At 40.9% G+C, this 21,091-nt stretch overlaps 1 protein-coding gene across 1 annotated transcript; it reads right to left on the bottom strand.

The window, feature by feature from the left end:
• Positions 1-12,111: 12,111 nt before the first annotated feature.
• On the bottom strand, positions 12,112-13,432 carry LOC148802423 (uncharacterized). Its single transcript, XM_088897898.1, has 2 exons — positions 13,161-13,432; positions 12,112-12,760 (listed from the first exon to the last, which is right to left on the bottom strand). The coding sequence occupies exons 1-2, from the start codon at positions 13,430-13,432 to the stop codon at positions 12,112-12,114; spliced, it is 921 nt and encodes a 306-aa protein (XP_088754024.1).
• Between the last annotated feature and the right edge of the window lie 7,659 nt (positions 13,433-21,091).

Raw genomic sequence — 21,091 nt, 5'->3', positions numbered from 1 at the left:
AAATCCAATTTCAAATTTGATATTCGACATAATCGAATCAAATTTGGATAATTCGAATATCTAACCGGTCAAATTCGAATATCCTATTCATACCAAATAGTTAATCGGATTTGACCTAATTCGATTCGATAGATATCCAAATTCGACTAATTATTTAGTTCTTATATAATATATAAAATATTTTATATAATTAAGTTATATAAATAATTTATATTTTATTAATTATCTAAAATAATTAATTAATTGAATTTGAATTGAATAAAATCAAATATTTGAATATTTAATTGGATTCGAATTCGGATATTAATTTTCAATATCCATCAAATGTCAAATCAAATTCGGATATCAAATTTTTTGTCGGATTCGAATTTGAATATTGCCTGATCCAATTTGAATTTGATCCGTTTACACCCCTAATCTCAAGAAATTTTTCCCCAAATCCTACTTCTTCTCATCCCTATCTCATTTTCTTGTTTAGCTTGGCCCCCAAAAGAAAATTCCATAATCTCCTAATTGTCAAGGCAAAATGGTATCCATGATCAAGTCATTGATACTTCAAGTAAGCGATCTTCTTCCCTTTAAGACTTCTTACAACACTCACTCTTGCATCTTCCTACTTGTACATTCCTAGCATTTCACTCTTCCACTATTAATGCTAATGACCATCCAACATTGATAATGATTCAATAATTCAGTTAGTCACTCAACATCCCTTTATTTGAAGCAAAGAAGGGCAGGCTCTCATGGTCAATGGGCATTTGCACACATATCATGCTAACCCTGCTAATTGGGTCTACCATATGATCAGATAAAATTCCTGAAAGCAAAAATTGTACAAATATCCAGATAGCACAAGATCTAGGTGTATATTTAGAAATTGGATTTACTCCTCACAAAGCACGCCTCACACCAACCTAGCACATTGCAATGTTTACATTGGGATCTACCTTTCCATGAATGACAATCAAGTATGGAAAACGTTCTCAATGCATGACTAAAAGTATTGTGAGATTGATGTGAGGTGCACTCTGTGAAGAGAAAATCCGAATTCATATATTGAAAATATTTCCCCATAAATTTTATAAATTAATATAATTATGGAAGATATATTCCCAATGCACGGCTAGATGCCATGCTCTCAAAATGTCTGCAAAATTTTTGCTTTCAAGAGATTCGGGTATATAACAATCTGTCCTTATAGAGGCTAAAACCACATCACACACGCCATTTTGCAGAATTGCATCTTTATTTTTGGATCATCCTTTGATATGGAAGCATGGATACATCGTATAAAAAAGAAGTTGCATTCCTCCATTATTGTTGTCAATAAGAAACTTTCTTGGAAGTTGTATCCAATTTGGTTCTTTACCTTGAACAAAAGATATAATCAGCACCTTACCATCTCCAATCTATAAAACCCAATATGCAAATTCTTGTAATTGTAGACACTCTTCTTCTGTAATGTTCAAAGATAGAATACGCATATTGGTTTTAAGCATAAGAACTTGACAATGATCCCATAGTGTGATCTGTGAATCATTGATGCAACAATTTGTTATCTTCTACCTTTCCTGATAACTAGCAAGATTTTATGGAAATCACCTCCAAGAGTAACCAATTTCCCTCCAAAAATTGTACACAATTGCTGACATTCATTTCATTATATTGCTAAAAGTTTTGTCAACCACTTCAAATGCATTCCTATTTGTCATAAGAGCTTCATCCCAAATAATTAAATCCGCCTTTTGGATCAATTTAGCTAAATTTGTTTGTTGGTTGATTGAACAACATGATAATTCATGTAAATCTAAAGGAATCTTGAACGTTGAATGAGTTATTCTTCCTCCTGATAATAATAAAGCATCAATTCCTGAAGAAACAATTGACAGAACAATTTTATTCTCAGCCTTAAACTTGGTAATGATTGTTTTCCAAAGGTAAGTTCCCTTGTTCCACCACTCCCCTAAACAAAAAATAAACCACCATGTTCATTGTTATGCGCTTCCGTTATCTTGTCAAAAATCAATTTTTGATCTGTATTTAAGCCTTCATGCCATGTAGCAAAGTTTTGAGCTTCCACCGCACTGTCATAATTAAATTCTTCACAAATCAACTTATTGCATAAGTGTTAAAAATAATGATCGGATGGCATTGGCATGGATGAGAATTCTTTTAAAGACCTTCCATTTTTATTTAAAATATTTTCAATTTCATAAAGAGCCATGTCTTTCAATGTGGGTGCACCTAATTCTAATGTAAGATCACAAGTATATTTTCTCATGGTTGCTTGAAGATCATCTGCAATGTCTTCCCAATGTTGTTCCCAAAGCTCCAATGGATTTGTAACTTCACTAAACATTAAAATCTCACAAAATAAATTTCTTAATTGTGACCCCAACGCCTATAGTGATGCCACAGGTATTGCTTCATGCCATTCATTATCATCGTCATGCAACCCTAAAGCTAAGCAAGCCTCCTTAAATATTGCATGTACAACACCATTAAATGTCCTTACATCCTCAAAACACATTGCTCCTTTTATTTTATGAAGCAACATACGCAAATAATACCTTTCACCTGAGTTTGCATGTGCATAATATATTCTCCGTATACATATTTGTCGTTTTCTTCTTGTCCATTTTTTCTATTTTTGTTCCACACTCATTGTGTATGAAATTCCATATATGTTAAGGTTCTTGCATCTTCATGATTTCAATTTGTTTCAAACCATTTTGTCAACATATTATCTCTAACACTCGAGCAAACAAGAATTGTGTTGAAGTCATCAAAATCTGAAAATACGAGCATTTGTTGATTCGACAAATGATATTGTAAGCGCTCAACTACTAGAAAGTATTTTTGAATTTCAAATTTAAATATCCTCCAACATGACTCAACTGAAGATATGTAATGGCAATCACAATATTTCTTGACCTCATCCACTTGTTGATATTGTTGCATTCCACCATTTGTAATGGATACATTATTTTCTTTAATAATACAGTTACTCGGTTTGAGCCCTTGTGTATGTACTTATATAAGTACTTAATGGCTTTTGTTTGTACACATCTTCAACATTGATATGTGCATCATACTTTAATAATAAATATGGATTATATGTAATGACCCATCGATTGTCAATCTTAATCCCATTTATCATAACTTTTTTTCCATCATTTTGCATTCGATATGCAACAAATCCATTCTTGCCTATAATGGTCTCACTACAAAATAGTTTTGGGTAACCTTTCGAACACTTCCCGTCGACCATACAATGACTATTTGGATTATGCTCACCACATGGATCATGTATCATACACCGGACCACTATTTCATAAAGAAGATGGTTCTTTTCCTTAAGAGGTATTTCTACACATATGATAGTGTCGATATCATCAATTGTTACAAGCTTATCTTTTTTTGCTAGGGTTATGAGTATGTGACAATGTGGAAGCCCTCTCTTTTGAAATTCAACTACATGGACAACTATAATTTAAAAAGAAAAAATAATTATTACATGATAATGATTATTACATTTTTTATGATGAAATTTAATTAGATATGTAAATACCTGCAATAAATTCTCCAAATAGTTTATTCTTCTTTAAGTCTAAAAGTAATTGCTTCAATTTAATATGGATGATCCTAGCAACCAAATCAGGCCTATCTTTCGCTCGTTGCCATGGTATTCGGTTTAATTCTTCTTGAATTTTAAGTCATTTTGGATTACAGGTGAAAGTAATGAAAAAATCAATGGGCCCTGCCCATCTACAAATTGCCATTGCATCTTGATATTGTTGTATCATATATTGTGGCTCTCCTGTAAAGGTTGACGGCAATATAAATCTTCTTCAAACCGCAGACGCATTGGTATCTCCAGCTGTAATAGCATCTTGTGGACCTTGATACAGATTAGATCACAACTTTGCTTGATTATTTGTGACATAGCTCAAATGATTATGTTCAATTGCTGCATAAGAATCAACAACAAATTGTTGAAACAACTTTCCTTCCCTTAAAAATGTCAATCTTTTCATTTCTCTATGCTACAATCTTGATGAAACAAATGCCCTCATTAAAACCTTTGACCCACTTACACATGATATGTTTAAGTTCCATCCATCAGTACCATGTGGAAACAATAGAGGGTATTGTAATGGCATGTATAATGGATGTATCTCATCAATTCTCTGTAAAATACCTTCATTTGTTTGGATAATGATATCTTGATTTCCAACATTTTCATTTCCATAACTAATTATAAGTGCAACTATTTCATTTGTTATGGGCATTATATATTGTCTTCCTTGCCTTGATTCTATGATTCTTGTACGCAAATCTTGAACTTCCTCTCGAAAAAGCATATTTCTAGCTCTACGAAAAATTTGCACATATGGATTAATGAGATCAAGCATATTCTGTAAACCTTGAACAATTTGTGGATCAACATGTGATGCACTACCATTGCTATTGATTGCATGCATTCTATTTTGAACTTCATGTTCTGTATCATGAATATACAATTGAGCAAACTTAGGTATTCTACCGGATTGTAGAAGTAATGATCCTAATTGTCTACCTTAAATGATTTATCTGTTTTATTTTACAATTATGTATAAAATAAAAACATTATATGTTAAAATAAAAACATATTTATTATTTAAAAAATGGTTATTATTTAAATAAAATACTAAATTAATAAATATTTCCAAAAGTTAATAATAATTGAAAATTATAATTATAAAATTGAAAGAGCAATAGTTATTGTACAATGTTTGAATGTTCTAGAGTCCTGGTATTGTTTATTGTAATATTTCTCTTCATATAACCTATTGAAGTATGCATTTCTCTGTAAAATACCTTCATTCTACTAGGTTGTGGAAGTAATGATCCTAATTGCTACCTTAAATGATTTATTTGTTTTATTTTACAATTATGTGTAAAATAAAAACATTATATGTTAAAAACAAAAACATATTTATTATTTAAAAAATGGTTGTTATTTAAATAAAATTCTAAATTAATAAATATTTCTAAAAATTAATAATAATTGAAAATTATAATTATAAAATTGAAAGAGTGATAGTTATTGTACAATGTTTGAATGTTCTAGAGTCCCGGTATTGTTTATTGCAATATTTATTTCATATAACTTATTGAAGTATGCATTTCTCATATGTTTATATCTTATTCATAGATAATTCAGCTTCTGGTTTACTATGATGAATGTATTTATGTGATTTGTATGCATTTCACTAGCGTATCTAAGTGTTTTTATATCTTTTGTTCGTATTTATGCGTTTCCAAAGCGTATCCGTAACCATATCCAAGTTATCCGATACGGTACCCGATATCAATACTTTGATCCTTGAATACACCCAATAATAAGCCTACAGCATGAAGGAATTGAAGGTGGAATGGGAGGGTCCAATCATGCAAGTTTTTAGATTTTACTTTTGAATCCAATTCCATGGTAGAATGGAATTTGTAGAATATTATCTTTTTTGCATGGAATTCCATATTTTTGGCAATATTTTCAATCCGTGGTTGATCCGATTTTTCAGACCAATCAACTCATCATCCACTCAAGTTTTTGGGTCCATTTGGACCCTCAATTGTTTACTCACAAAAACTTAACCTAGTGTGCAGGTCATATATTAGTTATTTATTCATTTTTTGCTTCAATCGTGCATTAGATGTTAATTCTTCATTTCTGTTTTTTTATTTATTTTGAACCATCTCCATCATTAATAACAAAGATATGTCTAATTCTTCTAATTTTTATTGTTTGATTTGTGATAATATAAATTAACCCATTTAACCCAGAGGATTAAATTACGGATTTGACTATAATAATGGAAAGATATGATCTTAAAAGCTCACAATCAATCAACAAAATTCTTCTCATACCATATCTTTCCAGTATCCCTTGAATTAGTGATTTGTGGGTTCATTATAGGTCATTTTTTAAAAACATTGTTTTTTTTTTTGTTATAAGGGCCAAATCATATGAATTCCATGTAAATGGGTCTGAGTCGTTAATGGAATGATATTCTGTTTCTATTATTTGAGTCTACTTATGCAAGAAAAATGTACAAGGTCTAAAGGTCTTGGTCATTACTGTCTAATGTTTTAAAAAATGACTTGGAACTGGAATCATTCTGGCCAATGGATTTTGTGTTGATGGTTTGACCGTCCAGTTCAAATGGATGGCCCATTTTGACAATAAAAATTAAAAAATAAAAAATAAATAATCAAAACCGTTGAACAGGTCAATTGGGTTGATGGTCCAACCGTTTGGGTCAATGGACTGTTGTCAGATTTAACAGCTTTTTGGCCAGGGACCAGGTTTGGGGTAAAACAGAACTAGTTCCCTAGATGGTTCTCGAGTCGAATGATCGACCATCCGAGTCAATGGCGGTTTGAAAACCATGTTGCTGTCAATATCCTTGTTAAATTTGTTATTCGTATAGGCCAAAATGTCAAAAAGACCCCTTATTTTTAAAAATTGAAATTCACTCCTTTACATTTATTTCTATTCCATTTACTTTGAAACTTTTAAAAAATTCACTCCTTTACATTTATTTCTGTTGATGCTCGGGTTGGCCGAGGGCAACAAAGTAATTTTGCCCTTGAGCTTTGAAGGTGGATTGAGGGCTTCGAAGGATTCGGGGACGAGGTGCCGAGGTGCCAAGACTGAAGACAAGAGGCCAAGGCTGATGGCGTACCGAGTTCAATAGAAGCCGAGGACTGATAGCTAAGGTGCTGAAAGGCAGAGGATGTCAGAGGCCCCGAGTGAAAACCCAAGGTAGAGACTCCGACGGTCAAGTCAATACAAGGGTACAAAAGTGAAGACGCTTAAGTTTTGTAGTAGGATAAGATTTCAGGATCCCTCACCTGGAGGGGGGTAACCCCTATTTAATACTTGAGCCGCCTAGAGGTTGGTGGAGATGAATGCCTGAGATGGGAGTCGTACGTGGGCGGTCAACGAGCTCTGCGGGGACGTGTGGGCGCTCCGCGATTGACTCTGTACGAGGGGTGCAAGGTAGCCCCTGTTGTGGCTAGTCGCGTCCCTACTTCTGGTGTTCGTGGGTTGGGCCTTCCAACCCAAAATGGGCTGGGCTAGGCTGGGCCGCCCTACATCACTTGCCCCCCTCACTCCCGAGGCCGAGGTGAAGAATTCGGCTTCGGCTTATGGGAGTAGTAATGGTGAGCGCCAATGGGTCCGACAACTAAGGTGTACCTTGCAGTGGCGTTCTCTTTCGTGTCTCCGCCAAGTTCGTCTTCATAAGTTGGGCCAAATTTGTGAGCAATCTGCAGAATTTCTACTTCAGACAGGCAATCAGGGGCCATATTTTGCACGGGCCTAGCATTGGGAGAACACCCCATGCGCGGAACGGCTTTCTGGTCAAACCAGTGTACGCATTCGCACGATCGGGTCACATAAACCGGTGGGTTGCAGTGGGCGGACGTGCTTGTTCACCTCGAGCATCGTTTCGCCTTCCGAGGACAAGCACTCAAGGGTGCGACATGGCTGGATCGCAGGTGCGGAGGTGTTTTGCGTCCATTAGATCTGAAACGATCCAAGTCGTTGCTAGCGCATCGTTTCGCCTTCTGAGGCTGAGCATTATGCGGCACGTTGCAATTGAGTTGTGGAGGCGGTGGCTTCTCAGCCATTGGATCTCAAGATATCTGGGCCGTTCATTCTCCTTTAAATAGGGGCCTTGACGGCAGCATTCTTGTCATTTGCCTCTAAGTTCCTTAGCTTTCGAGTGAACTCAGCTCCCAGACTCTCCAACCTTCAACACTTCGTTCTCACTTCTTCTTCCTCCACATCCTTTAGGTAATCTCAAATGATTTCTTTCTCAAATTTTGGACCTGAATGCTATGATCTTCCAAATGAGTCGAAGGGGAGCCCCACCCGAACCCCTTCTCCCCTTTCTCATATTTCGGGAGAGGGTAGCCTCTAGGGGTGTCGAAGGCAGGCGTTGAGGCAATGATCCTCCCTGTGAAAGTGCCAACTCTATGATGCCGAGGAAGGCCAAGGGGTCCTCCCAAGTCGAGGGGGAGGAGACCCCAGATGTTGTTCTTAGGACGAGGGCCGCCCAAGTAGTAGCCAAGACCGATATCCTTCGCCTAGGATTTGAGAATTCTTTGGATGGGGATCAGGTCAAGGCTTTGGTGAGGCAGTACTTCATCACCTCATCTTACGGTATGAGGATACCCAAGGTGGGTGAACAGCCATGGACTCCCAAGGAAGGGGAGACCTGCGTTTACCAACATTTTCTTCAGTTCGGTCTTCGGTTCCCCCTTCATCCGCTAACCTCTAAACTATTGAGGGCGTATGGGATCACCCTTAGTCAACTAGTGCCCAACGCCGTTAGGACCATAGTGGCGATGCTGGTGGTCGCTCGGTTCCAGGGGTGGAACTAATGTCGAAGATCTTTCGAGTGCTGTTTGTGCCGAGGAAGCACTCTTTCGAAGATGGCATGTACTACCTTCAACCCCGTAGGACCAAGCCAATAGACAACCCCTCTTCCGTGCATAATTGGAAGGGAAAACTTTTCTTTTTGTCCTATATCGAGGGTTGGTCCTTTAGGTCGGGGTGGGGAGAGGTTAGCTAGGTTGCGGAGAAGAGTGTCCCCCTGCTCATGAGTGAGGAGAACAATGATCTTGTGCGGTTGCTCAACCTGGGGAGAGTCCGAGCCCATCCTTTGGTAGAGGAGGAGGTCCCACTAGTTTTTACGGGGCTCAGCCCTGCTCCCCTTGGTAGGAGAGGCCCTGTAGTCCCTTAACACGTTCCCTCGTCCTCTTTTTTCTGTGATGCATTACTAACGGCCTTGTTTTGTTTGCAGAGGTGTCGATGGATGCCTAGAAGGCTGTGATAGAACGTGCTCGTGCCATGCAGAAGAAGCAGGCAAAGACACCTCAGAGGCCTTCTGATGGGGTGCCAACATAGAAGGAGAAGGTCCCTGCCCCTACAAAGGGAGGGTCCTCTCGCCAGGTCCCTGCTAAGGGGACCATTCCATAGGTCCTTGCCAAAGGGGCCACTCCAGCAGCTCCAACAAAGGGAGCAACTTCACAAGTCCCCACTAAGGGGAAGAAGCCCGTCGAGGAGGTCCAGCCGAGGCGGGAGCAATAGGTGCCTCCAAAGCCAACCAATGGGTCAAAGAAGTCCACCCTAGAGACCAAGGCGGGGTAGAAAAGGCCGGCCGAGGAGGCCATGGGGGATCAGCCGCCGCAAAAGGTGGCCCGCACCGAGGCTCGATGGGGGATGCACTGAGGGGGTCCAACAAAGAACGAATGGGGTCGTTTTTTGCCCCACACCCCTGGAGGAGCTCGCCGAGCGGTCCAACCAGATCTTTCATCCCTAGTGGAACGTCTGTGAGGGGGACTCCATCCGGGAGGGGGGGTTGGTCAGGCCCTGGTGAGCAAGGCCCTCCTCTCGAAGGGATCACTTTTAGATGTTGGGGAGCGCTCTCGAGAAGGTCTACACCCAGGGTTTGGGAAGCCTGACCGAGGTAACACTTGTCCCTTTTCCTTCACAATGATTTGATTTTCTATGAAATACTAATTGTTCCTTTACTGCAGGTCTGCCTTCACTTTGTTGGCCTTGGGGACCGGTTGAAGCTAACCTTGGCCCAAATGGACAAGCTGGAGGAGGAGAAGGGGAAACTCCAGCAAGTTGTTGTTGCCGCCGAAGAGAAGTACCACAAGTTTCGGTAGAGCCTCATCGACAAACAGAAATTCCAGATGGAGGCTGAGGCGCAGCTGAAGGAGGCATAGGAGAGCCTCTCCAAGGAGCAGATGGAGAGGGCCCGCATCGGAAGCCTTCTCTCCGAGGTTGAAAGGCACCTCAACCAGGCCAAGGGGGATGCTGCCGAGGCGAAGAAGCGGGTTGCTGAGGCAAAGAAGAAGGCCAAGGAGGCAGCAAAGCGTGCTGTAGAGGCCAAGTAGAAGGATGTCAATGCCGAAAAGAGGGCTCAGGAGGCCGAGGAGCTGGCTGATCTCACCTCCAGGGCTTACTTGGATAGGATTGAGGATACTAAGAAGGCGTTCGCGGTGGCTCTACCTGACTTTGATGCCGAATCTTTGAAGATGATCCCTGACTCCTGAGGAGGCTGCTAACTCCGCTCTTCCCCCACCGATAAGTGGCGAGGCCTAGGCTAGGTTTTTGTTTTCTTTTTGTTTTCCTTTTTGATACTATACATGTGTTCGGCCTTGAAGGCCATGAATGAGTTTTTGTAAAGCCCATTTTTTGAATATAATGGAAATCGGTGGCATTTTTTGAATCTTCTCTTAAGTACTTGATTTCTGCTTTCTACTGTGTTCTTTCTCTTTTGCTTGCCTTGCTGAATTATTTTTTGCCAAGGGGCCCTTGCCCCCCCCCCCCCCCCCAAGTAAAAAGAACACAGTGTAAAATAGTTCATTTTGGCTTATTACACATGTGCCCTGGGTGTGTGACGGAGGGAAGCCGAGGCAAAGCCATATAATCGAATTGTGGCTCGCCTGGCTTAACTTCCCTCTAAGTGTTCACTTAGGCGAGGCCGAGGTGGCCTGCGATGGGGGGGAGGAGGCCGAGGTGAAGCAAGAGCTTGCTTGGATCTCTTCCTCCTACGAGTATTTAGGCAAAGGTAAGCTGACCCATCAAGCTGTGGGTGGGGCCGAGGCGGAGCTGAGGCTCGCCTGGCTCCCATTTTCCCAAGTGTTGGGTTCGGCGAGGCCAAGGTGGCCTACCACACGGAGGAGTCGCCGAGGTAGAGCTGAGGCTTGCCTGGCTCCCGTTCCCCATGTGTTCCTTTTGATGAGGTCTCGTTTATCATTCAGAGGGCGCTATCATCCTTTGCTAATGGTGCTAAGTGAAAAAGTCCAAGAGGTCAACTGCCACCGAGGTGGGGTGCTGAGGGACGTAAGGCCTCGACCGTCTTGGTATATTCTTATGCATCGCTCGACTAGTGTATTCGCTACTTAATTGTTTAAGTCAGCATCGGTTCGGCGAGAGGGCACGGTCCTCTGGAGAGGCCATGCGCCCCTACCAGTCACGAAGCCGAAGAGTTGTAAGAACTTAGTAGGTATACACACTGAGCATTGAGCCGAAGGGGTACATTGCTTCATTCATTCAATCATTCCAAAAAGATATTACAACTACTTGTAGTACATCTAGAGATTCTCCAAATTCCATGTCCGAGGGATGGGTCTTCCATCTAGATGCTCCAAGTGAAAGGTGTCGGGGCCGACGACTTGCTTAATCTTGTAGGGGCCTTCCCTGTTGGGACCCAGCTTTCCCACTCTAGGTTCGTGGACCATAACCTTTCTAAGGACAAGGTCTCCTTTTTTATAGTGTATTTCCTTTACCTTGGAGTTGTAGTAGTGGGCCACTCGATGTTGTTTGGAAGCCACTCTTATTTGCGCTTGCTCTCGGGCTTCTTCCAGCATATCCAAGTTTGCTCTGAGGGCTTTGCTATTTCTAGCTTCGCAGTACACTTCAACTCGGGGTGTCGGCTGGCTGATCTTTGTTGGAATCACTACTTCCATGCCCTAGGTTAAGCCGAAGGGTGTTTCCCCGATGACTGTCCGAGGTGTGGTTCGGTAGGCCCAGAGTACACTATTTAATTCATCAGACCATAGGCTTTTTGCCCGGTCTAATCTAGTCTTCAACCCTTCTAGTATCATTTTGTTGGTGACCTCGGCTAGGCCGTTGGTTTGGGGGTAGCCTATCGAGGTGTATTGTTGCCTAATGCTGAGGGAGGCGCACCACTCCTGAAATTTGGCATCATCAAACTACTTCCCATTGTCGGTGACCAGCATGTGGGGTAGGCCGAAGTGACAGATAATGTTTTTCCAAAAGAAGTTTTGTATTGCTTGGACCGTGATGGTGGCTAAGGGCTCGACTTCTACTCACTTGGTGAAGTAATCTACAGCTACGACGAGGTATTTTCTGTCCCCCGTGGCCTACGGGAAAGGGCCAAGGAGGTCCATCCCCCACTTGGCGAAGGGCTAGGGGCTGCTGAGGGCCGAGAGAGTGGTGGTCGATTGGTGGCAGAAGTTGGCGTGCCTCTGGCATGGATCACACTTTCACACTAGCTCGACAGCGTCCTTGTGAAGGGTCGGCTAGAAGTACCCGTGCCTTAGAGTTTTCTGGGCTATGTCCTTTCTACCGAGGTGATTGCCGCAGATGCCTTCCTGAATCTGCCGTAGTACATACTCGCCCTCTTCTGGATGGAGGCATTGGAGGTAGGGCAGGGTAATAGATGTTCGGTATAGTTTTCCCTCTAACAAGGCATAGTGGGCTACCTGACGTCTAAGTCGCTTGTCCTTATTGTCTTCGGGCAGCTGCCCTGTTGATAGGAAGTTGATGATGGGATCCATCCATGACAGCTCAGCCTCTACTGGGAGCACTTGGACTTCTTCAATAGAGGGCCGAAGTAGCTTCTCTACGCGCACGGTCTGGCCGAGGACTTTGCTTGAGGTGCTTGCTAGTTTGGAGAGGGCGTCGGATCTTGCATTCTCGGCTCGTGGAACCTGCTGCAAAGAGAAGCGTTGGAAGTGGCGGGCTAAGTCTTGGACTTTGGCGAGGTACTTGGACATGCTTTGTTCTTTGGCCTCGTACTCGCCTTTCACTTGATTCACCACCAGCTGAGAGTCGTTGAAGGCTTCAATGCGTGAGGAGCCGAGGTCCCTAGCAAGCTGTAGGCCAGTGAGGAGGGCCTCATACTTGGCTTCGTTGTTTGATGTTCGGAAGTCAAATCTCAGCCATACTCTACAGCCACACCATCGGGGCCGAGAAGGATGAGGCCCACTCTACTTCCTTTAGCATTGGAGGAACCATCGACAAAGAGTTTCCATCGGGGGTGAGCCTCATTGCCCACATGATCCCTTCCGCCATTTTCTAGGGTCTGGTGGAGGGCTCGGCTGAAGGTGCATTCCACTATGAAGTCTACTAGAGCTTGTGCCTTGATTGCGGGCCTCGGCTGGTACTGAACATCAAACTCGGAAAACTCGATGGCCCACTTCGTCAGGCGTCCCGAGGTCTTGGGCTTGGTGAGGACAGCTTTGAGGGCTGGTTTGTTAAGACCACTACTAAGTGAGCTAGGAAGTATGGTCTAAGATTTCTAGCCAAAACCACAAGGGTAAAAGCCAAATTCTCTATCTCGAGATACCTGGTCTCAGCATCACAAAGTACCTTGTTGGTATAATAGACTGGCTTCTGCACATCATCTTCTTTAATCAGGACTGAACTAACTGCTTCATCCTCGACCGAGAGGTATAGGTACAAGGTTTCTCCCTCGGCCGGCCGGGCGAGGAGGGAAGGTGAGGTAAGGTATGCCTTGAGCTCGTCGAAGGCATGCTGGCTCTCCTCCATCCACTGGAACTCTTTCAGCTTCTTGATGGCACGAAAGGAGGGTAGACAACGGTCAGCTGACTTCGACATGAAGCAATTGAGGGCTGCTATTTAGCCAGTGAGTCTCTGGGTTTCCTTTACCGTCCGAGAAGGTGTCATATCCAGTGTGGCTTGTATCTTCCCAGGGTTAGCCTCAATGCCTCTCTGAGTGACAATGAAGCCTAAAAATTTGCCTAATTTGACGGCAAAGGTCTCGACTAGGTCCGAGATAAGGGCCTCGACTTTTAGGCATTTTACTACCATGTCATCCACATAGGCTTCGACATTCCTCCCCATCTGCTCTTTGAACACCTTGTTAACAAGGCGTTGGTAGGTGGCCTCGGCATTTTTGAGGTCGGAGGGCATCACTCGGTAGTAATATGTGTTGTGCTCGATGATGAACAAGTATTCTCTTCATCACCCGGGTACATCTTTATGTGGTTATATCCGAAGAAGCCATCATGAAGATGAATAGTTCGTACCCTGCAGTGGTGTCAACGAGGTGGTTTATTCTTGGCAGAGGAAAACTATCATTGGGGCGGGCTCGGTTAAGGTCTACGAAATCAATCCAGATCCATCATTTCCCATTAACTTTCTTTACCATAGCCACATTTGAGAACCAGTTAGGGTAGTGTACCTCTCGGATGAATTTGACATCGAGTAGCTTCCCAACTTCCTCTTCTATGGCCTTCCATCATTTAGGTGCAAAGTTCCTCTTCTTCTGCTAGGCTGGCCTAGAGCTCGGGTCCACACTCAGCCTGTGAGTAATGACCGAAGGGTCAATTCCGGGCATGTTAGTGGCGGACCAAGCAAAGACGTCGGCATTAAGTCTGAGGAAACTTACCAGTTCAGATAGGCTCTTCGAGGGAAGGTTGGACCCGACACGAACTACTTTCTCAGGCTTGTCCTCGTCTAGGGAGACCGAGATGAGGTCCTCAGCTTGCTGGCCTTGGCTCGCTGGTTCCTCCCTGAGGTCGAAGCCCTCTAGTGGCAAGGTTTCTTTGTTCTTGCCCTTCAGTGCTGCCACATAGCACTAATAGGCAGCATGCTGGTCCCCCCAAACAACTCTGACGCCGTGTTCAATGGGGAACTTGAGAGCGATGTGATAGGAGGAGATGGCTGCCCGGAGTGCATAAAGGGTTGGTCTTCCCATGATTGCATTGTAGGGTGAGCCAATCCTTATGACCAAGAACTCTGCCATCCTCGTCACTTGTTGGGGCTCCATCCCTACTATGACCGATAGGGTGATCTTGCCCTCTGGTTTGACAATGTAGCCAGAGAAGCCAACTAGTGGGACATCTGCTGGCAGAAGGTGCTCCAATGCTATCTTCATCATCTCGAATGCTTCATAGAAGAGGATGTCGGCTGAGGAGCCGCTGTCAATGAGAATCCTCTTGACTATGAAGTTTTCTATGATGGCCAAAACCACCAAAGTGTTGTTATGGGGGACTGCTACCCCCTTCAAATCCTCGTTCGTAAAGGAGAGAGACTCTTCCTACTTCGGCTTCTTGGGGGCTAGCCCCTGGATGCTCAACTGCCTGGCGTAGGCCTTGCGAGCTGTGGCTGAGGCTTTGCCCAAGGCCATGCCTCCGATTATGACATCGATGACACTAGCTACTTGCCGATGCTGCTGCTGCTAAGAGGACGAGGTGCCAGCCTCGCCTCCAACGTACTACTTGAGGTGAACTCGGCATATGTGGGACTTTATTTCATTCTTGAGATCATAGTAGTCCTCAATGTCGTGACCAGTGTCTCGATGGAATTTGTAGTATTTTTTTGGGATTCCCCCTTCGGGGATTCTTCTTTAACTTCTCAGGCCACTTCATGAACTTCTCCTCCCCAATCTGCATCAGAATCTGCGTGCGGGTGGAGTTGAGTGGCGTGTACTAATTGTAAGCCAGGGCCGAGGCCGAGGCCGATGGCTTCCTGCTGTTGTTGTTGTTGTTGTGGTTGTGGTCTCCATTCTTTCTCTTCTTTTCTGGGGCTCCGTCCTAGTGCTCAGTGCCCCTTTCTTGAACATCACCAGCCGAAGCCTCTTTGACGGCAATGTACTTCTGGGCCCTCTCAAGGAACTCCAGTTTTGTCTTTGGTTGGCTTTTGGTGATTGAGCACTCAAGGGTCGAGCCAGGGAGGAGTCCGCTGATGGCAGCGTGCATGGAGACCATGGGATCGAGGTTGCAGACCTCGAGCTCTTCCTTCTCGAAGTAGTCAATGTATGACCATAAACTTTCTCCTCACTTTTGCTTAACTGTCATTAGCGAGACAACACTCTTCCGAGGTTGTCAGCTACTGATGAAGCGGGTGAGGAACAGGTTGGAGAACTGCTCCCACGTGTCAATGGACCGAGGTGGGACACTTGAGAACCACCGTTGAGCGACTCCCTTGAAGGTTGCTTGGAAAGTTTGGCATGTCAAGGCGCCGGAGTATCCATATAGGATCATGAGTGCCTTGAAGCTCTCTAGGTGATCATTCGGGTCTATGTTCCCATCGTACATCTCCAAGGTGGGAGCTTTGAAGTTTGGGGGTAATGGCTCGGTGATGATGTCGAGGGAGAAGGCATCCATTCTCCCCATAGAGTTACTATGTCCGGCCGAGGTGTCAATTTGACCTTCCTTGACTTGTCGGAGCTTGGATTTCACGGCACCAAGCTCTGCTCGCAATTTGGCGAATTGAGGGTCGGGCATGGCATGCACGCCATCCCGGTCTTTGTGGACATAGTGGGGGTTGTCGCGGACTCTGGAGTGTTCTGAAGAGAGACCGTGGGCCTCACGCTTGGTGTGGCGATCGTTCAAGACATCTCAGAGATCCGAGAAGTGAGGGGAAGAGGCTCGGCGTCGGCCCTCAGCCCTAGAATGGGCACTGGGAAGATCGCGACCCCCGCCTTCATCCCTCGAGTTTGCCCTTTGGCGTCAATGATGTTGCTCGAAGGGTTGGCGGCTATCCTCAGATTGTGATGGTTCCTCCTCCCTTCGGTTAGGAGGTCGGGAGTCCCTGGGCAGGCTGGTTGGGTGACTGCTGCCGGACTCGGAGGGGTCGTCGACCCATGGCACGTGGCAGGGGCCAAAGGCTGGCTGGTGGACCTATGTCGTCCTGGTTGTGCTGACTCCCCGGCGGGGCGGTCTCCCTGGGGGGACCTCTTGGTTGGGGGTAGCTCTACTCAACTCGTTGGGTTAAATACTCCTAGTGGTCAAGCACAGCCTGGAATTGTTCACTAGTGACAAGGTTCTAGGTGTTCTTGGCTCTTCGCACCATGGTGATTGGAACTTAGGGACTTCTTAGTTTATTATAGTTTTTTAGGGGATCGTCTTAGCAATGCTTCCCACAGACGATGCCAATTGTTGATGCTCGGGTTGGTCGAGGGCAACAAAGTAATTTCACCCCGAAGCTCTGAAGATGGGCTGAGGGCTTCAAAGGATTCGGGAACGAAGTGCCGTGGCCGAAGACAGGAGGCCGAGGCTGATGGCGTACCGAGTTTCGTAGAAGCCGATGACTGATAGCTAAGGTGCTGCAAGGCAGAGGATGTTAGAGGCCCCGAGTGAAAACCTGAGGCAGAGGCTCTGACGGTCAAGTCAGTACGAGGGTACAAAGAGGGGAATTAAGTATGGACGAGGGCTTTGAGGGGCCTACTCGTGGATACTGAATTCCCAAAAGTGAGGACGCTTAAGTTCTATAGTAGGATTAGATTTCAGGATCCCTCACCAGGAAGGGGGTACCCCCTATTTATACTTGAGCCACCTGGAGGTTGGTGGAAATGAATGCCTGAGATGGGAGTCGTACGTAGGCGGTCAGTGAGCTCTATGGGGACGTATGGGCTCTCCGCGATTGGCTCCGTATGAGGGTTGTAGGTTAGCCCCTGCTATGGCTAGTCGCGTCCCTGGTTCTGGCGTTTGAGGGCTGGGCTGGGCCACCCTACATCAATTTCTATTCCATTTACTTTGAACTATGAAGTGTCAAAGGGGAGGTTGAATGGTAGAAAAAGCTTTGGAGCCATAGTTGATGAACTAGAATTAGATGATTTCTATCTTTAATTGACTAAAATGTATCTTGCAATTTTTATTTAAAATACAAATTTGATTATTAAGTGGTTTTGATTAATCTCAACTCAATAAATCCTTATATCCAAAACAGAAAAAAAAAATCAAGAAATCCATTTCAAATTAGGTCATTAGTTAAATTATCTAATTTGATGTTGTTAGATTTGAACCAAATTTAAACCATTTTAACTTCTGGTTCATGGATTGATATGTCAATATCGTTTGATTGTTGGACACACACACACACTAAAAAATACCTAAAATTTGTTTTTTTTTTCTTTTTCTATTTGAATATCTAAATTTTATAATATCTTAAAAGATACTAATATTTGACATATTTATACTCGTGAATTTATAATTTTTTAGACAAAGAGAAAAAAAAGGATAAATAGAAAGAAAATGATTTAAAATTAGCACTAGTTCACGAAGTTCACATCTCTGCCCCACAAAGGGCCGTCCCACAATGCCCCAAAACACATTCCCGTTGTGTATTGGGAACATCTCCCGATGATAGTACTAGAATCGATGATGTCATCATCAGGAGATGTTCCCAATACACGGCAGGGATGTGCTGTGGGGCGTTGTGAGGCAGCCCCTTGTAGGGGGTTTTCACAAAACCCCCCATAAAACCAATTCTATTTTGGGCTTTTGGGGGGTTTTCACAAAACATTGCTTATATGGTCAGGTGGGATCCACCTCATAAAACCAATTCTATATTCATTGGTTTAAAAAAAAAATAGCGGTTTTCCATGTAAAGATTTACATAATTTTTACTAGAGTTAAATTTCCCTCGGTTCGGTGCAAAATTCATCCTATGAGGAGTTTTACATCGATTTTTGGTAGTTATTTATATTTCATCCAAATGACTACAAAACTAGATCGAAGTGTAAAAAATCCTCTAATCCGGTATTTATACCACAAATAAATGCAACCTATGTGAAAGTCCCACCCAGATAGACACTAAGGCTATGTTTGATTTGAAGGAAATAGTAGGGAAAGGAAGGGAAATGTAGTATAGGTTTCCCTCCCTGCCTTCCCTTCCTTTCCCTACTTTTTCCTTCAAACCGAACACAACATAAAAGTAAGTGGCCATTTAGTATGACTTTCTATGTTGCAAGGTAGACATGTGGGAAGGCTATGAAGTTATATTTGGTGAAAAACTCAAAAACCCAACCATGTTTTGATTGATTTGAGAAATCAATATGAAGCTAATTTTGGTAGATTCTTTGACGTAGCTTAGTAAATGAAGGTTATGCAGCTCAATCAATGTTAAAGGCCTCCCAAATGGGCCCTAATAAGCTAGTTGCACAAATCAACTTTGAACCTCTCTAACAATCAAAATAAACAATGGCGAACAACTCAGCCCAAGACCCAATATCTTTCCTATCTATAAGAGCTGTCCTAACCATATTAACCAACCAGAGGTCCATTCAATGCAAACAAACGACACCTAAGAATTAGGCATCCTTATAACCTTTTTGACCGTTGATTGATCCTTGGTGTAATTTGAATAATTTGAACATTTGATTTCATCCTTCATCATAAACGTTAGGTTGAATGTCCCTAAAGACGCATGATTCGCCTCCATTCAGACACCTCTCATTCCAAAATTGTAAACAAAATAGACACGTGTCAAATTCTTATTAATAATAGTTCAAGAATAGAGCCCACTAGACACATGTCAAATTCTGATTAGTGGTAATTAAAGAATAGAACCCATTAACATGCAGAGTGGAGCCCACCACCATGTAGAGTCGTGAGAAGTGGGAAGCTCCCACTCTCAATCCTTTCCTAAAAAAAAGGAAACTCTGATTAATGCATTTAAAATCAAATCGGTTCCATTAAATATGTTGTTATTAATTCAACATGCTTATTAATTACTGTTAACTACTAAACTAATTAATTAATTTTGGCTATTGATTACTAATAACTACTTCTAATTAATTTATTATTGTTAATTACTAATTAATTATGATTAACTACTTCTAATTAATTAATTCCATCTATTAATTACTAAAAATAATTACTCACTCATAATAATTAATTTCTAAAAATAAATTTTTATAATAATTACTGCTATTACTTAATTACTAATAATATTGCTCATTATTAATTCAGAAAAGTAATTTCTTATAATAATTATTGCTAATACTTAATCATTGATAATAATATTGCTCATTATTAATTCAGAATGATAATTAATAGCGGTTTTATAATGGTAATCAATAATTCAGAAATAATAATTATATATTTATATTAACTCGTATTAATTATTTTGAAAATAAATATTAATGTTAATTATTTATATTATAATTATTATCAGAAATTATAATTCATACACTTATATGAAATAATTAATTATATTATTATAAGTAATTATAACTAATAAACTTATATTATTATTATTATCAATAATTATAATTAATTATTAGTAATATTAATAATAATAATTATTACTTCGGAATGTTAATTAATTAATGATAATTAATAAGTATTTTAATAATGTTAGTTCTTCATTGGGATATAATCATTTTATATTTATATACATTCATATTAATTATTTTATAAATATATAATTAGTGTTACTTATTTACATTATTATTATTATAAATAATATAATTAATACTATTATTATTCTCCAATAAATATTTCATTTAGTGAAAGTTAAATTATAAAACTTTCAATTATTCAATATTGTTAAACTTAAAGAATTATAAAAACAATTATTATTTCATGAAATAAATAAAGGTTGTAATTATAACAAATTAATTACTTAATAAAATTAAAAATAAAATAATAATATAATAATAACAATAATAATAATAATAATAATAATAATAATAATAATAATAATAATAATAATAATAATAATAATAATAATACTACTACTACTTTAACAATACTGATTTCAAAATCAATACACACATAATAAGAATATATTATTAGTTAATAATAATAATAATAATAATAATAATAATAATAATAATTATTATTATTATTATTATTATAATAATAATAATAATAATATACTTATTATTACTGATTTCATAATTATTAATATATTATTAATCCTTTAATAATACTGATTATTATTAAAAAATGTTAATAGAAAAATTTAATTACTTAAAATTATTTGCTGAAATTACCCATTTTAATTCAATAGATAATTAATTATTAATTTTAATTTCTTAAAATTATTATTTACTGAATAACTTTATTTACTCTTTGGTTTACGACCTTATTTTTAAATAATTGGTTTTTTATGTTCAATAACTTTTTTTTTGCAAAAATCCAAATAAATTTTCACTTTTAATGCAAACTTTTTTATTTTTCTCTTATTCAGTTTTTCAAAAGATGAAAAAATAAACTAATGATATTTACCTATTTTTATCAAATTATGTATTTATCAAGTTGTTGTCATTGGTGATGATGATGATGATGATGAGTCAACCTTTTGAAAGAGTAATAACTCACTGATTACTGCTAATACTTAATTACTGATAATATTGCTCATTATTAATTCGGAATGATAATTAATAACGATTCATAGTGGTAATTAATAATTCAGAAATAATTATTTTATATTTAACTTTCCCGTACTACGGGGTCACATTCACTAATTTCTCATAAATGAAAGACGGGTCACAAATCAAAGAAAAAAAGCCAAGGGTCTCTA

Source organism: Nelumbo nucifera, chromosome 2 (genome assembly GCF_055504915.1).
Source record: "Nelumbo nucifera cultivar China Antique chromosome 2, China Antique-T2T, whole genome shotgun sequence".
Taxonomy (NCBI): Eukaryota; Viridiplantae; Streptophyta; class Magnoliopsida; order Proteales; family Nelumbonaceae; genus Nelumbo; species Nelumbo nucifera.
This window is presented reverse-complemented; position numbering and strand designations above follow the sequence as displayed.